The sequence below is a fragment of the Corticium candelabrum genome, chromosome 4 (genome assembly GCF_963422355.1).
Source record: "Corticium candelabrum chromosome 4, ooCorCand1.1, whole genome shotgun sequence".
In the NCBI taxonomy this organism is placed as follows: domain Eukaryota; kingdom Metazoa; phylum Porifera; class Homoscleromorpha; order Homosclerophorida; family Plakinidae; genus Corticium; species Corticium candelabrum.
In genome coordinates this window covers 3644093-3656846 of record NC_085088.1, presented here as the reverse complement: position 1 = coordinate 3656846, position 12754 = coordinate 3644093, and the positions used below count along the sequence as shown (strand labels likewise).

Below are 12754 nucleotides of genomic sequence, written 5' to 3'. Positions count from 1 at the left end.
GACGAGATCAAGCTGCCACAATTGCTCGCTATTGGTTTTCTCAGTGCAGTGTTAGGCACTTCATGTGATAAAATGTTTCAGGGTCAGTTTAGTTTATTGGCAACCAGTGTAATGACTGGGCAACTAAAAATTTAACATGTGGTTGCCCAGAGACAACTTAGAGATGAGACAATTTGTTGTACACTGGATTCTGATCGTTTGAGATCACTTGTTGCTTAATATCAAGTTATTTGCCAGTATGACAGTTGCTGCACTGGAGGGTGTGTGTTGTTCTGATTTACAGTCAACAGCACAGTGGGTAGATTATGTCATCATGCTTTACATTCAAGAGTCTGTAACTCTGGCGCTCTTATGGTTTCTATGTCAGTGCGCTACTATATTACAGTCAGTCGGGTTTTATTGGTGTCAGCATCTCTAATACGCAACATTTTGGTAGGACGATTACGGAGCTAAGGACTACAGCAAGGCAATGACACTGAAGGGTGATCACAAGTCGAGACCACTGTATGTGGTAAGCAATATTTTCTCTGTTGCTAAACGTTGTCTGGACAACTAGAAAGTCTAGGACTGCATTACAGGTTCCTGATGGTCACATATTTTTGGAAACGTTTTCTCCTGTATACAAGCATGCACAGGACTTTCTCATTGCGATTGCTGAGGTGAATAATATGCGTGTTTTTTATGGTGAAGTTGAGTGTGAATAACCAATAGAATGATGACTTTGTTAGCCGGTCACTCGTCCTCTGCACATCCACGAGTTTCGACTGACTCCTTACTCGTTGTATGCTGCTGTTTCTGTGGGTTTGCAAACTGACGACATTATTGAGTATCTAAAACGACTAAGCAAGACGACAATACCGGATGGGATTGTTGAGTTTATTAAGGTTTGCAGTAGGTTATGAGTATTTATTTGTGTGTCTCGGTTGTCTGTCTGTCTGTCTGTCTGTCTGTCTGTCAATCACATATATTTGAACTTTTATCTGTGATACATTGTGCAATGCAGGGTACTATGTACTGTCCAACTACTAGTAGTGTTCATCAACTAAACTAAGCTAAAATTGAAACTTGTGTAAAACAAAGTGAGGACTACACTTAAAAGCTACAGTGTACAAGCAAAGCCTCCAGTACCAGCTAGTGGCTAAAGTACTGGGTGGCAAAGAGGTCACATCTGTTGTCTTTAGACAGTGAAGATAGTTTTTTAGAGATGGCTCTAGCATTACACTTCTGGAGCTGAATAGAAAAGCGTTGTGACCAGGAGTCGATAAACTCCGCAGCGTTTGGTCCTCCCACTTTGTTTGATGACTTCTTTGATGTCTGTCTGTCTGTCTGTCAAAGAACATTTATTGAAAACATCAACGCTAATACAGAAAAGGCTACATATAACACTAAGAGTTCCAGATAAACGACCATAGTAGTCATAGAAGAAAAACTCTAAGGAACAGCCATCTGATGTTTGTAGCTATCATCTACAGAGTCATTACTACAAACTATTCTGTCAATCTTTTTAGCTAAAACACTACTATTGCAACGTTGTAATGTTATTGACAGTATTCACCGCCAGTATGTTTTAAATTCAATCAAATTCAGCTTTCCATCTTCATCATGTGATCTTAGTGAGATTTGGTGAAGAAAGTTCTCTTCGCTATCTCTTCTCTGTCTGTCTGTTTGTTTGTCTGTCTATCCGTGTGTCTGTCTGTCTGTATGTATGTATGTATGTCTGTATGTATGTATGTATGTATGTCTATCAAAGTCAAGTCCAATAGTTAATGACTTTGTTGTTTGCAGGGACTGATTTGTATTTTAAAAATCCTAGCATATGTACAAGTAGAATCTGTATGAGAATAAATTATCTGTCTGTCTGTTTGTTAGTCTGTGTTTGTCTGTTTGTTTTAGTTGGTTTTGATTTTGTGAGTTTGTTTAGTTGTTTGTTTGTTTGTTTATTAATTTTTATATTTTTATTTATTTATTTATTTATTTATTTATTTTGCTTTCTGCTTTATTGTTGTTGTTGTTGTTGTTGTGTGTGTGTGTGTGTGTGTGTGTGTGTGTGTGTGTGTGTGTGTGTGTGTGTGTGTTGAATGGTGTTTCCATACATTTGGTCTGCCGTTGCTCTCTGATTTGAGCATTAATTTATTTATTTTGTCTAGCTTTGCACATTAAGCTATGGAAAAGTGAAGTTAGTTCTGAAACACAACAGATATTTTGTGGAAAGTTCATTTCCTGTTAGTACAACATAATCAACTTTTTACTAAACATACGCAATCACTATTGCATTTATTGTTGTAGGAAGTTCTGCAAAGACTCCTTAAGGACGATGTCATACAGCAGACTAGACTTCGTTCAGAAGATGAAACTATTGATCCTAATGCACTTTTAGTTTCTCAATTGACTGATAAACCTCATCTGCAGGTGAGACATTTTAGGATCAGTTATTACACACGCACGCATGCACACACACCTACTCACACATGCACACACGTGCATACACACATGTACACACATTCTCATGCACACACATGGGACGCGCACACATGGGACACACACACACACACACACACACACACACACACACACACACACACACCACACACACACACACACACACACACACACCACACCACACCACACACACACACACACACACACACACACACACACACACACACACACGGCACACACACACACGGCACACACACACACACACACACACACACACACACACACACACACACACGACAGACAGACAGACAGACAGGTAAGTAAACATGCAGACAAAAACACCAAGAAAATTGAGAACAAAACGTTGGACAGGTGGGTAGATAGAGAGGAAAACCAATTTGCAGCATCTAGCAAACAAACTACTACAATAAGAAAGCCTAACAATAGCTTTGGTAATAATAATAATAAGAGAATGGGCTGTACAACACAAGATGTAGCTGTTACTCGTCTTGTACACCAGATCTGTAATAATATGGTGTCTGCTTCCATTGCAGTTTAGCAAACCTGGCTCAGACCAACAGCCAGTGTAAGTTATCAGCAGTCAACATATATCATACCAGTTGCTTACTAGCTATATTGATTTGTTAGATTGGGGGATGACCAGAAAGACAAAGTAAGTACCACTTTACGAACACAGACTACGTGATTGCATGTCCATTGCTACTGTTACTTTGCTGTATAATTGTATAGCTTCCATCTTCTGTGATTCCATCAGACATCAATGATTATCTAGAACAGCTGGACAAGGACGACGACGATCAAGAGGAAAGTGTATGTCATACAAGTTTACCATACCTCAAAACTCTAAGTCTCTTGTATCACTCCTATCGTCCATCAAGCCTCCATTCCCAAATTTAGCCCACAGACTAACATTTTTTGCACCTAAGCTTCACTTAATTGGTGTTAATTGGCACCCAAATGACAAGCTTCTTGACCATTTTCCTTTGAGCAAAAGTGAACTGAAACAAGAAGCTGCAGACTTGTTGTTTACTGACTCCGACTCTGACACAGAATTTAAGGGCTTTAGTGAATCTGAGATGGTAATAGCAAAGCAGTGTTTTCCACAGACATTGTATTAAAGTTAACAAGTTGAGCTTAGCTCTCATCTGTATAACCCAGTTACAGTCTGAGTTCATGGTACGCTTGTTAAGTCTTAAAAATCGTTTTGTTCTTTATTGCTGACCAATGAACTACTGCTCTTTTAAGTCAAAATTGCATGAGGGAGGCCCTTCAGCTGAAATTGTTATTAGCTAAGGGGGTGAAGTGCCCCATTCCTCGTCTGGTGAAAACCTTGGCAATTGTTGTTGTAGCAAACTTGAGTTGTAGTAATTAGTTAAACGCTTTCACCAGTTAGCACCTAGTGGTGTCATATCTTCCAGCAAGACCCCATGCCATACTTCACAGACTAAGCTGGTGTGCCATGGGGGTGGGGTGATACAAGTGTAGGTATGATATTGCATGATCGCGTATGTCTGATGCAGTTTGTGTGACCGCAGTTACAGGTTGTGTCATTTGAAGTGAAACAGGAACACATAGAGACGCTTCAAAAACGGTATGTACGTACACAGTGTTCATCAAATTGCTACACCTGTTAGTTATCCTTGGGCTACCATGTGCCCATGTGTTGGTCGCCTGGGAAAATGTTAGTTCGCCTGTCATAAACATGCAGAAGCTGCTTACTCCAGAAGACCCAAAAAATTTTGGGATGTTAAGAACTTATGTTTAATTGTATCAATAATTATATTTAAATATGTTGCTGCCATTAATTTTAATAGGAAAGCACTTAGACAACTGATTGTGTAATAGAGACTAAGAATTTAGATGGACTGAAAGTCTTGCATGTAGTTGTTAATCTACAAGAAGTTGTTACTTCTACTGCATGACCTTCGTAGACCAGTATTGCAATTGATACTGAGAACAACAGACGCTATTAGCTACAACTAGTCACGCCTTTCACTCTTTAACAAAGAACAGCTTTGTTGCCTGAACAGTGTGTAGTTGTCCTACGCTATCTGCAAATGTATGTTTGGTTGCCCGTCCAATTTTTGTGGTCTGGAGCACCCGGGCTACCAATTTGACAAATACTGGTACAGTGGTCCAATCGTATTATAATGTCCTTTGCACAAGTTTCGTTCAAGAATATAATGTTTTAGATGCATTCTGCTGGAGTACCCTTTGCTTGCTGAATACGACTTCAAGAATGACACAGTCAACCCGGATATCACGTCAGAAATGGACATTGAGTTATGATTTGGATTACATTATGTTATGTTTGCATTATTCTAATTCAGGATTGACTTAAGGCCTGCTACCATTTTGCGTCCATACCAGGTCACTTGGCACAACAGTTTTCTGCTATAGCAATAGGTTGGTAATGCTTCCTCTTACTTGTAGGAAAAAAGCCTTCGGAAAATGTTTGGCAATGGACGTGCAAGGTCTGGAGTTATAGTACTTCCATGTGGTGAGAGCATTCAAGTTGTTGTTACATACACTATGCTGAATTCGCATCTGCGTGTGTGTGTGTGTGTGTGTGTGTGTGTGTGTGTGTGTGTGTGTGTGTGTGTGTGTGTGTTATAGGAGCGGGAAAAACTCTTGTCGGGGTCACTGCTGCTTGCACAATCAGGAAGCGATGTCTTATTTTGTGTACATCAGGTAGTGATCTTAACAGCTTGTAGAGTCAGCTGCTTTACTTTCTGATTGTTTTTGCATTGTGACAGGTGTTGCTGTTGAACAATGGAGGAATCAAGTGAGCATGTGCCACATGTGATTGCAAATTATAAATCAAAATTTGTCTTGTAGTTTAAGATGTGGTCAACAGTCGAAGATCAAGCGATCTGTCGGTTTACATCCGATGCAAAAGACAAGCCTGACGGTTGATCAAATTGTGTAAATTCTACCAACTCATTTGATATTAATTGAGTTTATAACAGGCTGCAATGTTGCAATCAGTACGTACTCTATGGTGGCACACTCGCAGAAACGATCGTGGGAGTCACAAAAGGCACCAACAACCAAATCGTATAAAATTGTCAAGTGTGTGCAATGTGCTGTTCTGCAGATGATGGAGTATTTGCAGAGTAGGGAATGGGGGCTGTTGATATTGGATGGTCAGTCGTGTACAGGTACTATCATTGAGATTGCCATACACGTTACTTTGATATCTGTAGAAGTTCAGACCATCCCGGCCAATAAATTTCGACGAGTTCTAACAGGTTGAACTATTTGTTGTTTAATATCAATAAATTTTGTATGTATAGTGTTTGGTTTTGTTGTAGCTGTTCAAGCTCATTGTAAGCTGGGACTGACGGCGACATTGGTTAGGGAAGACGGACGAATTCAAGTGAAGTGCTGTACGCTGCTTTGCAATTCGCGTGTAATTGTTTTGATTTTATTTTAGGATTTGAATTTTTTGATTGGTCCTAAATTGTATGAAGCGAATTGGATGGAGCTACAGACTGCTGGTTATATCGCAAAAGTTCAGTGTGCTGAGGTGATATTCTATATTCTTATTTTCACACACACACACACACACACACACACACACACACACACACACACAAACACACACACAAACAAACAAACACACACACGCACACACACACATTGCTGTCTGTTTGTTCTTAAGGTTTGGTGTCCCATGGCTGCAGAGTTCTATCGTGAGTATCTAACTATCAAGTCTCGCAAGAGAAAGGTATAGTGTGTGGGTAATTGTTTTGGTGTTTTACTGAGTTTTGTTTCAATTGCATCTTTTTATTAGCTTCTGTGTGTGATGAATCCCAATAAGTTTAAGGCATGTCAGGTGAATTCTTCTGGTTTTTCTTTTGCTTTAGTAACATGTATAGTAAATCTTTGTTTGCTTCTAGTTTCTGGTCAGATATCATGAAAGGTAACTCACAGTTTTTTGTTAGCTGTGATTCTCAGCCTTTGTAGTGACAAAGACAGGTCTACAGTTCGAAACAGAGCTCAATGATTGATATACTAGGGTCAAGACAGACAGACAGATGGACAGACGGACGAACGGACAGACATACAGACGGATAGACGGATGGACAAACAGACAGACAGATTGGACAAAGAGCTAGACAAACAGACATATACACACAGACAAGTAGATAATGATGTATTTTGTAATGTTTGTGTTGCTGTTTTCATTTAGGAGAAACGACAAGGTCATTGTGTTCTCAGATAACGTTTTTGCATTGAGACATTATGCCAGGAAAATGGAAAGGTTTCCAGTGCCGAGTTTTCTAAAAAATAGTTAGAATAAACGAGTCTCTACTTGTTTAAAGGCCTTTTATTGATGGCCCGACACTTCAAAGTGAACGATTACGAATTCTCCAGAACTTCATTCACAACCCAAAGTTAAACTGCATTTTTATCTCTAAGGCATGTGATTTAGAGTGTGGTTGGTTTGTGTGTGGTGATGTTGGTTATGACTTTGTAGGTAGGAGACAACTCATTTGATCTTCCAGAAGCAAATGTGCTCATTCAAATTTCTTCTCATGGTGGATCTCGACGACAGGTGATAAATTGTGAACAATAAATTTAATGTTTATTTAGTTTAAGTGTTTTGTTGTCATGTAGCTGACTGCTGTTGAACATTTTTTTGTTTTTTAGGAAGCGCAAAGGCTTGGTCGGATTTTAAGAGCAAAACGGGGTATTCATTAATTTACTATTAATTAGATGTGAACTGAATGATTCGTAGTATACACAAGTATGATAACTAAACAGTAGTGATTGCCGTTTATTGCCATTGACTGTATCGTTTTAATAATGGCAGATGGATAAGGAACTGCCGTTAGACGATAATGCCCCCAGCCAGATGGCTGGGTTTCTGCACTACGCAGGAGCTATGGGCCATGCTAAGCAATCTCCTAGAGCCTGGCCAGGTACTTGCAGGAGCCCCGACTGCGACGCCAACTGTGGTGTGGGCACCCGAAGTCCCACCAGGACCCCAGTGGCTGATGGACTTTGTAGCAGTCGGGCGTTTGCCACCTTAGGCAATGACCAGGCCATTAGTCTTATAGCTAACATTGGAGTATAAGGTCACTGATCTTAAAGCTAACATTGACAGGAAACATGAGCTCTTATACATGTACAAAGTATTAAGTAGCACAAGAATTAGGGAGTAGTTGACCCTGCCATGGATCACTCTAAGACAAATTTATAGGGGTAATTTGAAAATGACTACTAGACCAGTAGCTACTATCGAGTCAACTACACTGCCAAATTTGTTGACATTTGACCTTTGCTGAGTCAATTTTGAACTAATTTTAGCAATGATAGCCAAATGGGAGTGAAATTGCTGTATATAATCCATCATATGTATGCACCCAACCATAAGTCCACTTAGACCATGTCATTACCAATTGGCTTTCTGGGACCAGGTGACCTCATTTCATCCTTTACGTTATGCTCTGGAATCAATCGAGAGAAGCAATTGTGTTTGGGTTTCTTGCCCAAGGATATTATGCCATAGATTGCCATCACTGTGACTTGAACTTGCAACCCTGTAGGGTCCCGAATGGTCCCGGATGTACTCACTCCATAAGAGACTCTCTAACCACCTGAGCTGTAATGGAGGAGACTAGTAGGACTGATAAATCCTGTCTCTGCTATTGATAGAAAGTCTTTGTGTCTTTATGTCAGTGGCTTTCAAACCTGGTTATTGATGAATGTAGTTCTATCATGTGAAGCATTGTAAGTCTCATTGCAGCTGTTATTTCTTGTTGTTCGTTTTGTTGTTGCATTCTTTGTCTTTCAAGACATACAACATCCGTCAATCACGATACAATAGAATTATGTGCTACTTACATGTATATGGTGTATTGATAGTGAGAGCAAATCTAAGGCAATCTCCTAACAGTCTTTGCTGGTGTAATGACATTTTAATAGGATAGAAAGTTGTAATAAGAGTACATTACATAAAATATGTTTCATTATTCATATGGTCACATGTTATGCAGTAGACGGAGTGAGTCGTCTAGTAGGCCGTATAGTTGTCCATACCTCACGTGATCGTCTTCACTACTGTACTCTAGCGTTTCATGCCTCGGGTAATAAAGATTAATTAAGCAGAGTTTGAGACTCGCGTGACTTCAGCAATTTATATCTGACTATGGGTTTTCATGCCACATATATTGCATGTCTGTATTGCTTATTGCAGATGCTGTTGCCGAGGAGTTTAATGCTTACTTTTACTCACTTGTATCTCAAGATACACAAGAGATGCATTACTCAACGAAACGGCAACGTTTCCTTGTCAACCAGGGATATTGTTATAAGGTTTATTGCTTTTAAACAAACAAAGTTCTACACTATGTATGTATACACAGTCGTATTTGTATTTCTTTTAGGTTGTGACCAGGTTGATTGGTATGGATGAGGTATGCTGTTTCGATATCAATTGAATGGCAATAAAATTTATATAATTAGACTCTGTAGGAGAGAGATCTGGGATACTCTATGAAACGTGAACAAGCTGAGCTGTTACAGAAGGTTGTTTGTGTTGGCTGTTGTTTGTGTAGCTCATCCGTTATGTCTTATGTTTTCAGGTTTTGGCTGCATCAGATGTTGATGCTGAAGAGGAACATGCGACAGGAGTGTTTGGTTCAAAGTCACAGGTTAGGACGATAATAACATATACACTTAAGCATGTGTGCAGACAGATACGCAGACAGACAAACAATTGTGTGTGTGTGTGTGTGTGTGTGTGTGTGTGTGTGTGTGTGTGTGTGTGTGTGTGTGTGTGTGTGTGTGTGTGTGTGTGTGTGTGTGTGTTGTACTAGTATACAAATAAACATAACGCCGTTTACTTATAGAAGAACTAAGGCTAAATACTCGTTGTATAGTGTTTTACCCCAAGTCTTCTCATTTTGTTGTCTTTTCTTATTCAGACGAGTGTATCTAGACGAGTTGGCTCAATGGCTTCACTGTCAGGAGCAGACGATATGATGTACATGGAATATCGTCAACCAAAGGACAAGAAAGCAAGTCACCCACTATTTAAGCTAAGAAAGGGAAAGTAAGACAAACAATTAGTCTTACTACATACATATGTTTCGCCATTGGGTTATCACTCAAATGGCAATTCAGACTCTAGTCATTGGTGATTGATTCTGTAGGTAGGATGGATATACATTAATAGTGACACAAGAGATTGACATCCTGTTATAATTAGTCGAAGGTATTTTTACTGTTTAGTAACTTAATTGTAATATATTGCCTTTAATTAATTAAACTATGTTCAAATTTCAAGTTTGGGGATTGATGTGATCTTCACATCAGTGAGGACTGTAAGCATACTGATTGTCTGTGCAAACAAATCATTCTCCCAACAAGAGTCTTAGACTTTCTTTGAATTTGCTGAGAATCTTAATCCACACCTTGTGTCAATGTGCTAATTTAATTTAATTTAAACTGCCCTGTCAATGTGCAAATTAATTAAATTAAATTATTTACCAATGTGCAAATTTATTTATTTAAATTATTCTGTCAATGTACAAATTTATTTTAATTTAATTATTATGTCAATGTACAATTTAATTTAATTAGAATATCCTGTCAGTGTGCAAATTTAAGTTTAACCTGCCAATGTACAATGGGCGAAACAAGTAGGTAGAGTGACGTCTTCTTTTGGGGCACAGAGTACATCAATAGTGTGAGAAGCACTTGATAGAGTAAGTCCAATTGACTGTGGAAACAAAAAGTGCACGTGCGCTACATGAGGAGCAGGAAAATCAATGAAATAAACAGTAGAGACAGTAACATCAAAATGTACAATTCGAATTCAGCCAGCTGCAAATATTACCAACGGTCGATAACAGAATACCAATACACAACAAATCATACAAACACCAAAATCACACAGCAATTTTTTCATTACTTTATAAGTCTGATGTCGATCTCAGCTTTTCTTTCACTTGGAACGTCAACTCAAATGTAATCGAGTTTTGAACCTTTGGGAATTCCACGCTAAAAAGGTGCTGCCTGAGAGCCTGACAGCATTTGGTAGGTAATTTTAGTGGCTGTGAGCCACATGAGTAAATGCCATGGGAAATACCCGGCCTGGCAAAAACCCGTAATCCAATCTTCTCGATCCCATTCAAGTCCGATGATTCCCAGAACGGTTTCAGTAAGCAAACTACAGCCTGGCTAACGGTCTCAACCAGTTTTGCTACCTGGATTTTGTTGATTCCCGCTACTCGAATATCTTGATTATTTGATATTTGTATTATGGCCAATAGACAGACGCCATCTTTGTCTGAAACTACACGGACATCATCCCTTCTTTGTGCTCGCAGGTCGGACATAGACTTGCCATCAATAGGACTGATCCAGTGAGTAGTAACGGTCTTGTTGATGGGGCTGCTAATCCACTTGATGTATAATCCAAAATCTGATTCTAGTCGAAATTCTTTTTTCTCACGTAAAGCCTTGCTTAAGTCACAAAATTCGTCCGATGTAACAGCCACAACGACCCCGTCTTCAGTGGGAATCGCTCCTGATGGTGTTGTTGAATCGTTACTCGGTAGCACGGTGATATTAACAAAAGTGAGCCCGAGTATAATCGGCTCCTGGTTGTGGTTTGAGATACAGTAAAACTCCTTGTCTGGACAATACACCATGTGACCATCAGCAAGGTCACTGATATCGGTAACGAATATGAGATTTTCCGTGTCCTTTCCTTTTCTGTGTTTGTCTTCTAAAATTTCCAGCATCTGCGGATGACATGCATCTGGCAAGTACATGGTGACTATCTTGGCGTTATTATCAGCATGAGTGACTACATCAGGCAGGCGGTTAACTCGTTGGCTTGCTAGTACACTGTCATGAAAACCATCACATACGGGTCTTCGGTCACATGGACACCAGAGCGGAAAAGGGTAACAGCTGTGCAGGCGACCTAACTTGAGCATGAGACGGTCAGTCAGCTTCTTTTCGATCCAAAATAATTCTTCCTTTTTGATGAGAATCGAAAAGAGATGAGGTACAGTTGGAATCATGAGATTTCCGACGGCTTGTGATGGGCGTCGTCGCATGTGGACGAAACCTGCGACGTCGGAGTCACCAGGAAGTGGTGTGAACGAGCCTTCACTCAATTTTGTTCCTCGCTTTGTGTTGTCGTGCAGTAGTGTTAAGTAGCGGAGAACTAGCTCAGGGACGGTATCTTCATCCGGTAGGCACTCCAGGAGGAGACAGACTTCTTTCGCGTCGTACTTCTGGAGGCCGTGAGTGGCGAAACACCAGCAGTGGATGGACTGGGAAGTAGTATTCTGGGTCGGTTTGTATCGTGTTCGTGCCGCAGCGACGAGCAGGTCGTCGGACACGCAAAGAGTGCTGATGACAGAACCCGAGAAATTTGGTGTCTTGTTGATGACGAACTTGGGATTGCCGGTTGGAGACTGACCAACTGGTTCCTCTTCGTTTCCACTACTGTCCCCATCGTCTTGTTGCTTGTACTTGTTTGAAGCCATTTCCTAGAAGGGAACACACACACGTTGTGCGTATGTAGCCTCGTAGCCTCAAAGCCTCGTAGCCTCAAAGCCTCGTAACCAGGCCCTCTGTGCGCGTAGAAAAGAAAGCGAGAAGCGCTTTCGCATGCGCACTCGCGTGCGGAGTAATATGTACGCGAATTTTCATTCTCTCGAAGCAGTACGATGACAGTGACGCTGCTGGTGTTTCAATCTAGCGGTCTGCATAGGTCAAATGCGTCTATAGGCTCTCTCCTAGAGTCTATCCTACACTGCACAGGCCCGTAGCCTGGCTTCATAAAGGTGGGCGGTGCGTAATACATTAAAATGGACCAATGACGTCACATACATGGTACTTTTTAGTCTTTCGAATTATGTGTGTGTATATATACATACATACATACATATATATATATATATATATATATATATATATATATATATATATATATATATATATATAGCTGTTAGCTCTGTTTCTGATAAATGGGACTCATACATGTATGTTTAGAGTTGTATTATGCGCTCACCTCTAGGTGGTGGGACTATAATTATATTACAACTTTGAGAGTTATATATATATATATATATATATATATATATATATATATATATATATATACTAGCTGATTAGCCCATTCTTCGCCTGGGCAACTTTTGTTATTTAATTAACACAAATCTCGCGTATATATAATTGGGACATCATACAATTCGCTTATTGGGCGGAGAAAACACAAAATACCAGATAATATGTAACCCTGTCTACGTGAGCAAGTATTCAC

At 39.9% G+C, this 12754-nt stretch overlaps 2 protein-coding genes across 3 annotated transcripts in view; one reads left to right on the top strand and one right to left on the bottom strand.

Annotated features, from left to right (window-relative positions):
• The window catches only part of LOC134178165 (general transcription and DNA repair factor IIH helicase subunit XPB-like), a 12396-nt gene extending 2672 nt beyond the window's left edge, over positions 1 to 9724 (top strand). The window contains exons 5-36 of one of the 2 annotated variants that reach the window (XM_062644974.1): positions 437 to 511; positions 579 to 659; positions 729 to 884; positions 2148 to 2222; positions 2287 to 2409; positions 2994 to 3025; positions 3088 to 3112; positions 3190 to 3270; positions 3996 to 4051; positions 4653 to 4724; positions 4791 to 4830; positions 4894 to 4960; positions 5077 to 5151; positions 5217 to 5245; positions 5299 to 5371; positions 5430 to 5500; positions 5558 to 5606; positions 5667 to 5711; positions 5775 to 5839; positions 5897 to 5989; positions 6125 to 6190; positions 6257 to 6298; positions 6363 to 6385; positions 6656 to 6727; positions 6789 to 6885; positions 6944 to 7021; positions 7117 to 7156; positions 8666 to 8784; positions 8856 to 8885; positions 8944 to 8997; positions 9054 to 9122; positions 9396 to 9724. In XM_062644974.1, coding sequence (XP_062500958.1) covers positions 437 to 511; positions 579 to 659; positions 729 to 884; positions 2148 to 2222; positions 2287 to 2409; positions 2994 to 3025; positions 3088 to 3112; positions 3190 to 3270; positions 3996 to 4051; positions 4653 to 4724; positions 4791 to 4830; positions 4894 to 4960; positions 5077 to 5151; positions 5217 to 5245; positions 5299 to 5371; positions 5430 to 5500; positions 5558 to 5606; positions 5667 to 5711; positions 5775 to 5839; positions 5897 to 5989; positions 6125 to 6190; positions 6257 to 6298; positions 6363 to 6385; positions 6656 to 6727; positions 6789 to 6885; positions 6944 to 7021; positions 7117 to 7156; positions 8666 to 8784; positions 8856 to 8885; positions 8944 to 8997; positions 9054 to 9122; positions 9396 to 9527 — 2205 coding nt within the window. In that variant the 3' untranslated portion in view covers positions 9528 to 9724. Of the gene's footprint in view, positions 1 to 436; positions 512 to 565; positions 660 to 728; positions 885 to 2147; positions 2223 to 2286; positions 2410 to 2993; positions 3026 to 3087; positions 3113 to 3189; positions 3271 to 3995; positions 4052 to 4652; positions 4725 to 4790; positions 4831 to 4893; positions 4961 to 5076; positions 5152 to 5216; positions 5246 to 5298; positions 5372 to 5429; positions 5501 to 5557; positions 5607 to 5666; positions 5712 to 5774; positions 5840 to 5896; positions 5990 to 6124; positions 6191 to 6256; positions 6299 to 6362; positions 6386 to 6655; positions 6728 to 6788; positions 6886 to 6943; positions 7022 to 7116; positions 7157 to 8665; positions 8785 to 8855; positions 8886 to 8943; positions 8998 to 9053; positions 9123 to 9395 lie in introns of both variants that reach the window. The other variant, XM_062644975.1, reaches the window with a different exon arrangement.
• A 534-nt stretch (positions 9725 to 10258) lies between these two features.
• LOC134178425 (zinc finger FYVE domain-containing protein 9-like) lies at positions 10259 to 12024 on the bottom strand. The gene has a single exon (XM_062645304.1). It carries the CDS (start codon positions 11973 to 11975, stop codon positions 10386 to 10388), a length of 1590 nt encoding a protein of 529 aa, XP_062501288.1. The 5' UTR covers positions 11976 to 12024; the 3' UTR covers positions 10259 to 10385.
• Positions 12025 to 12754: the final 730 nt, after the last annotated feature.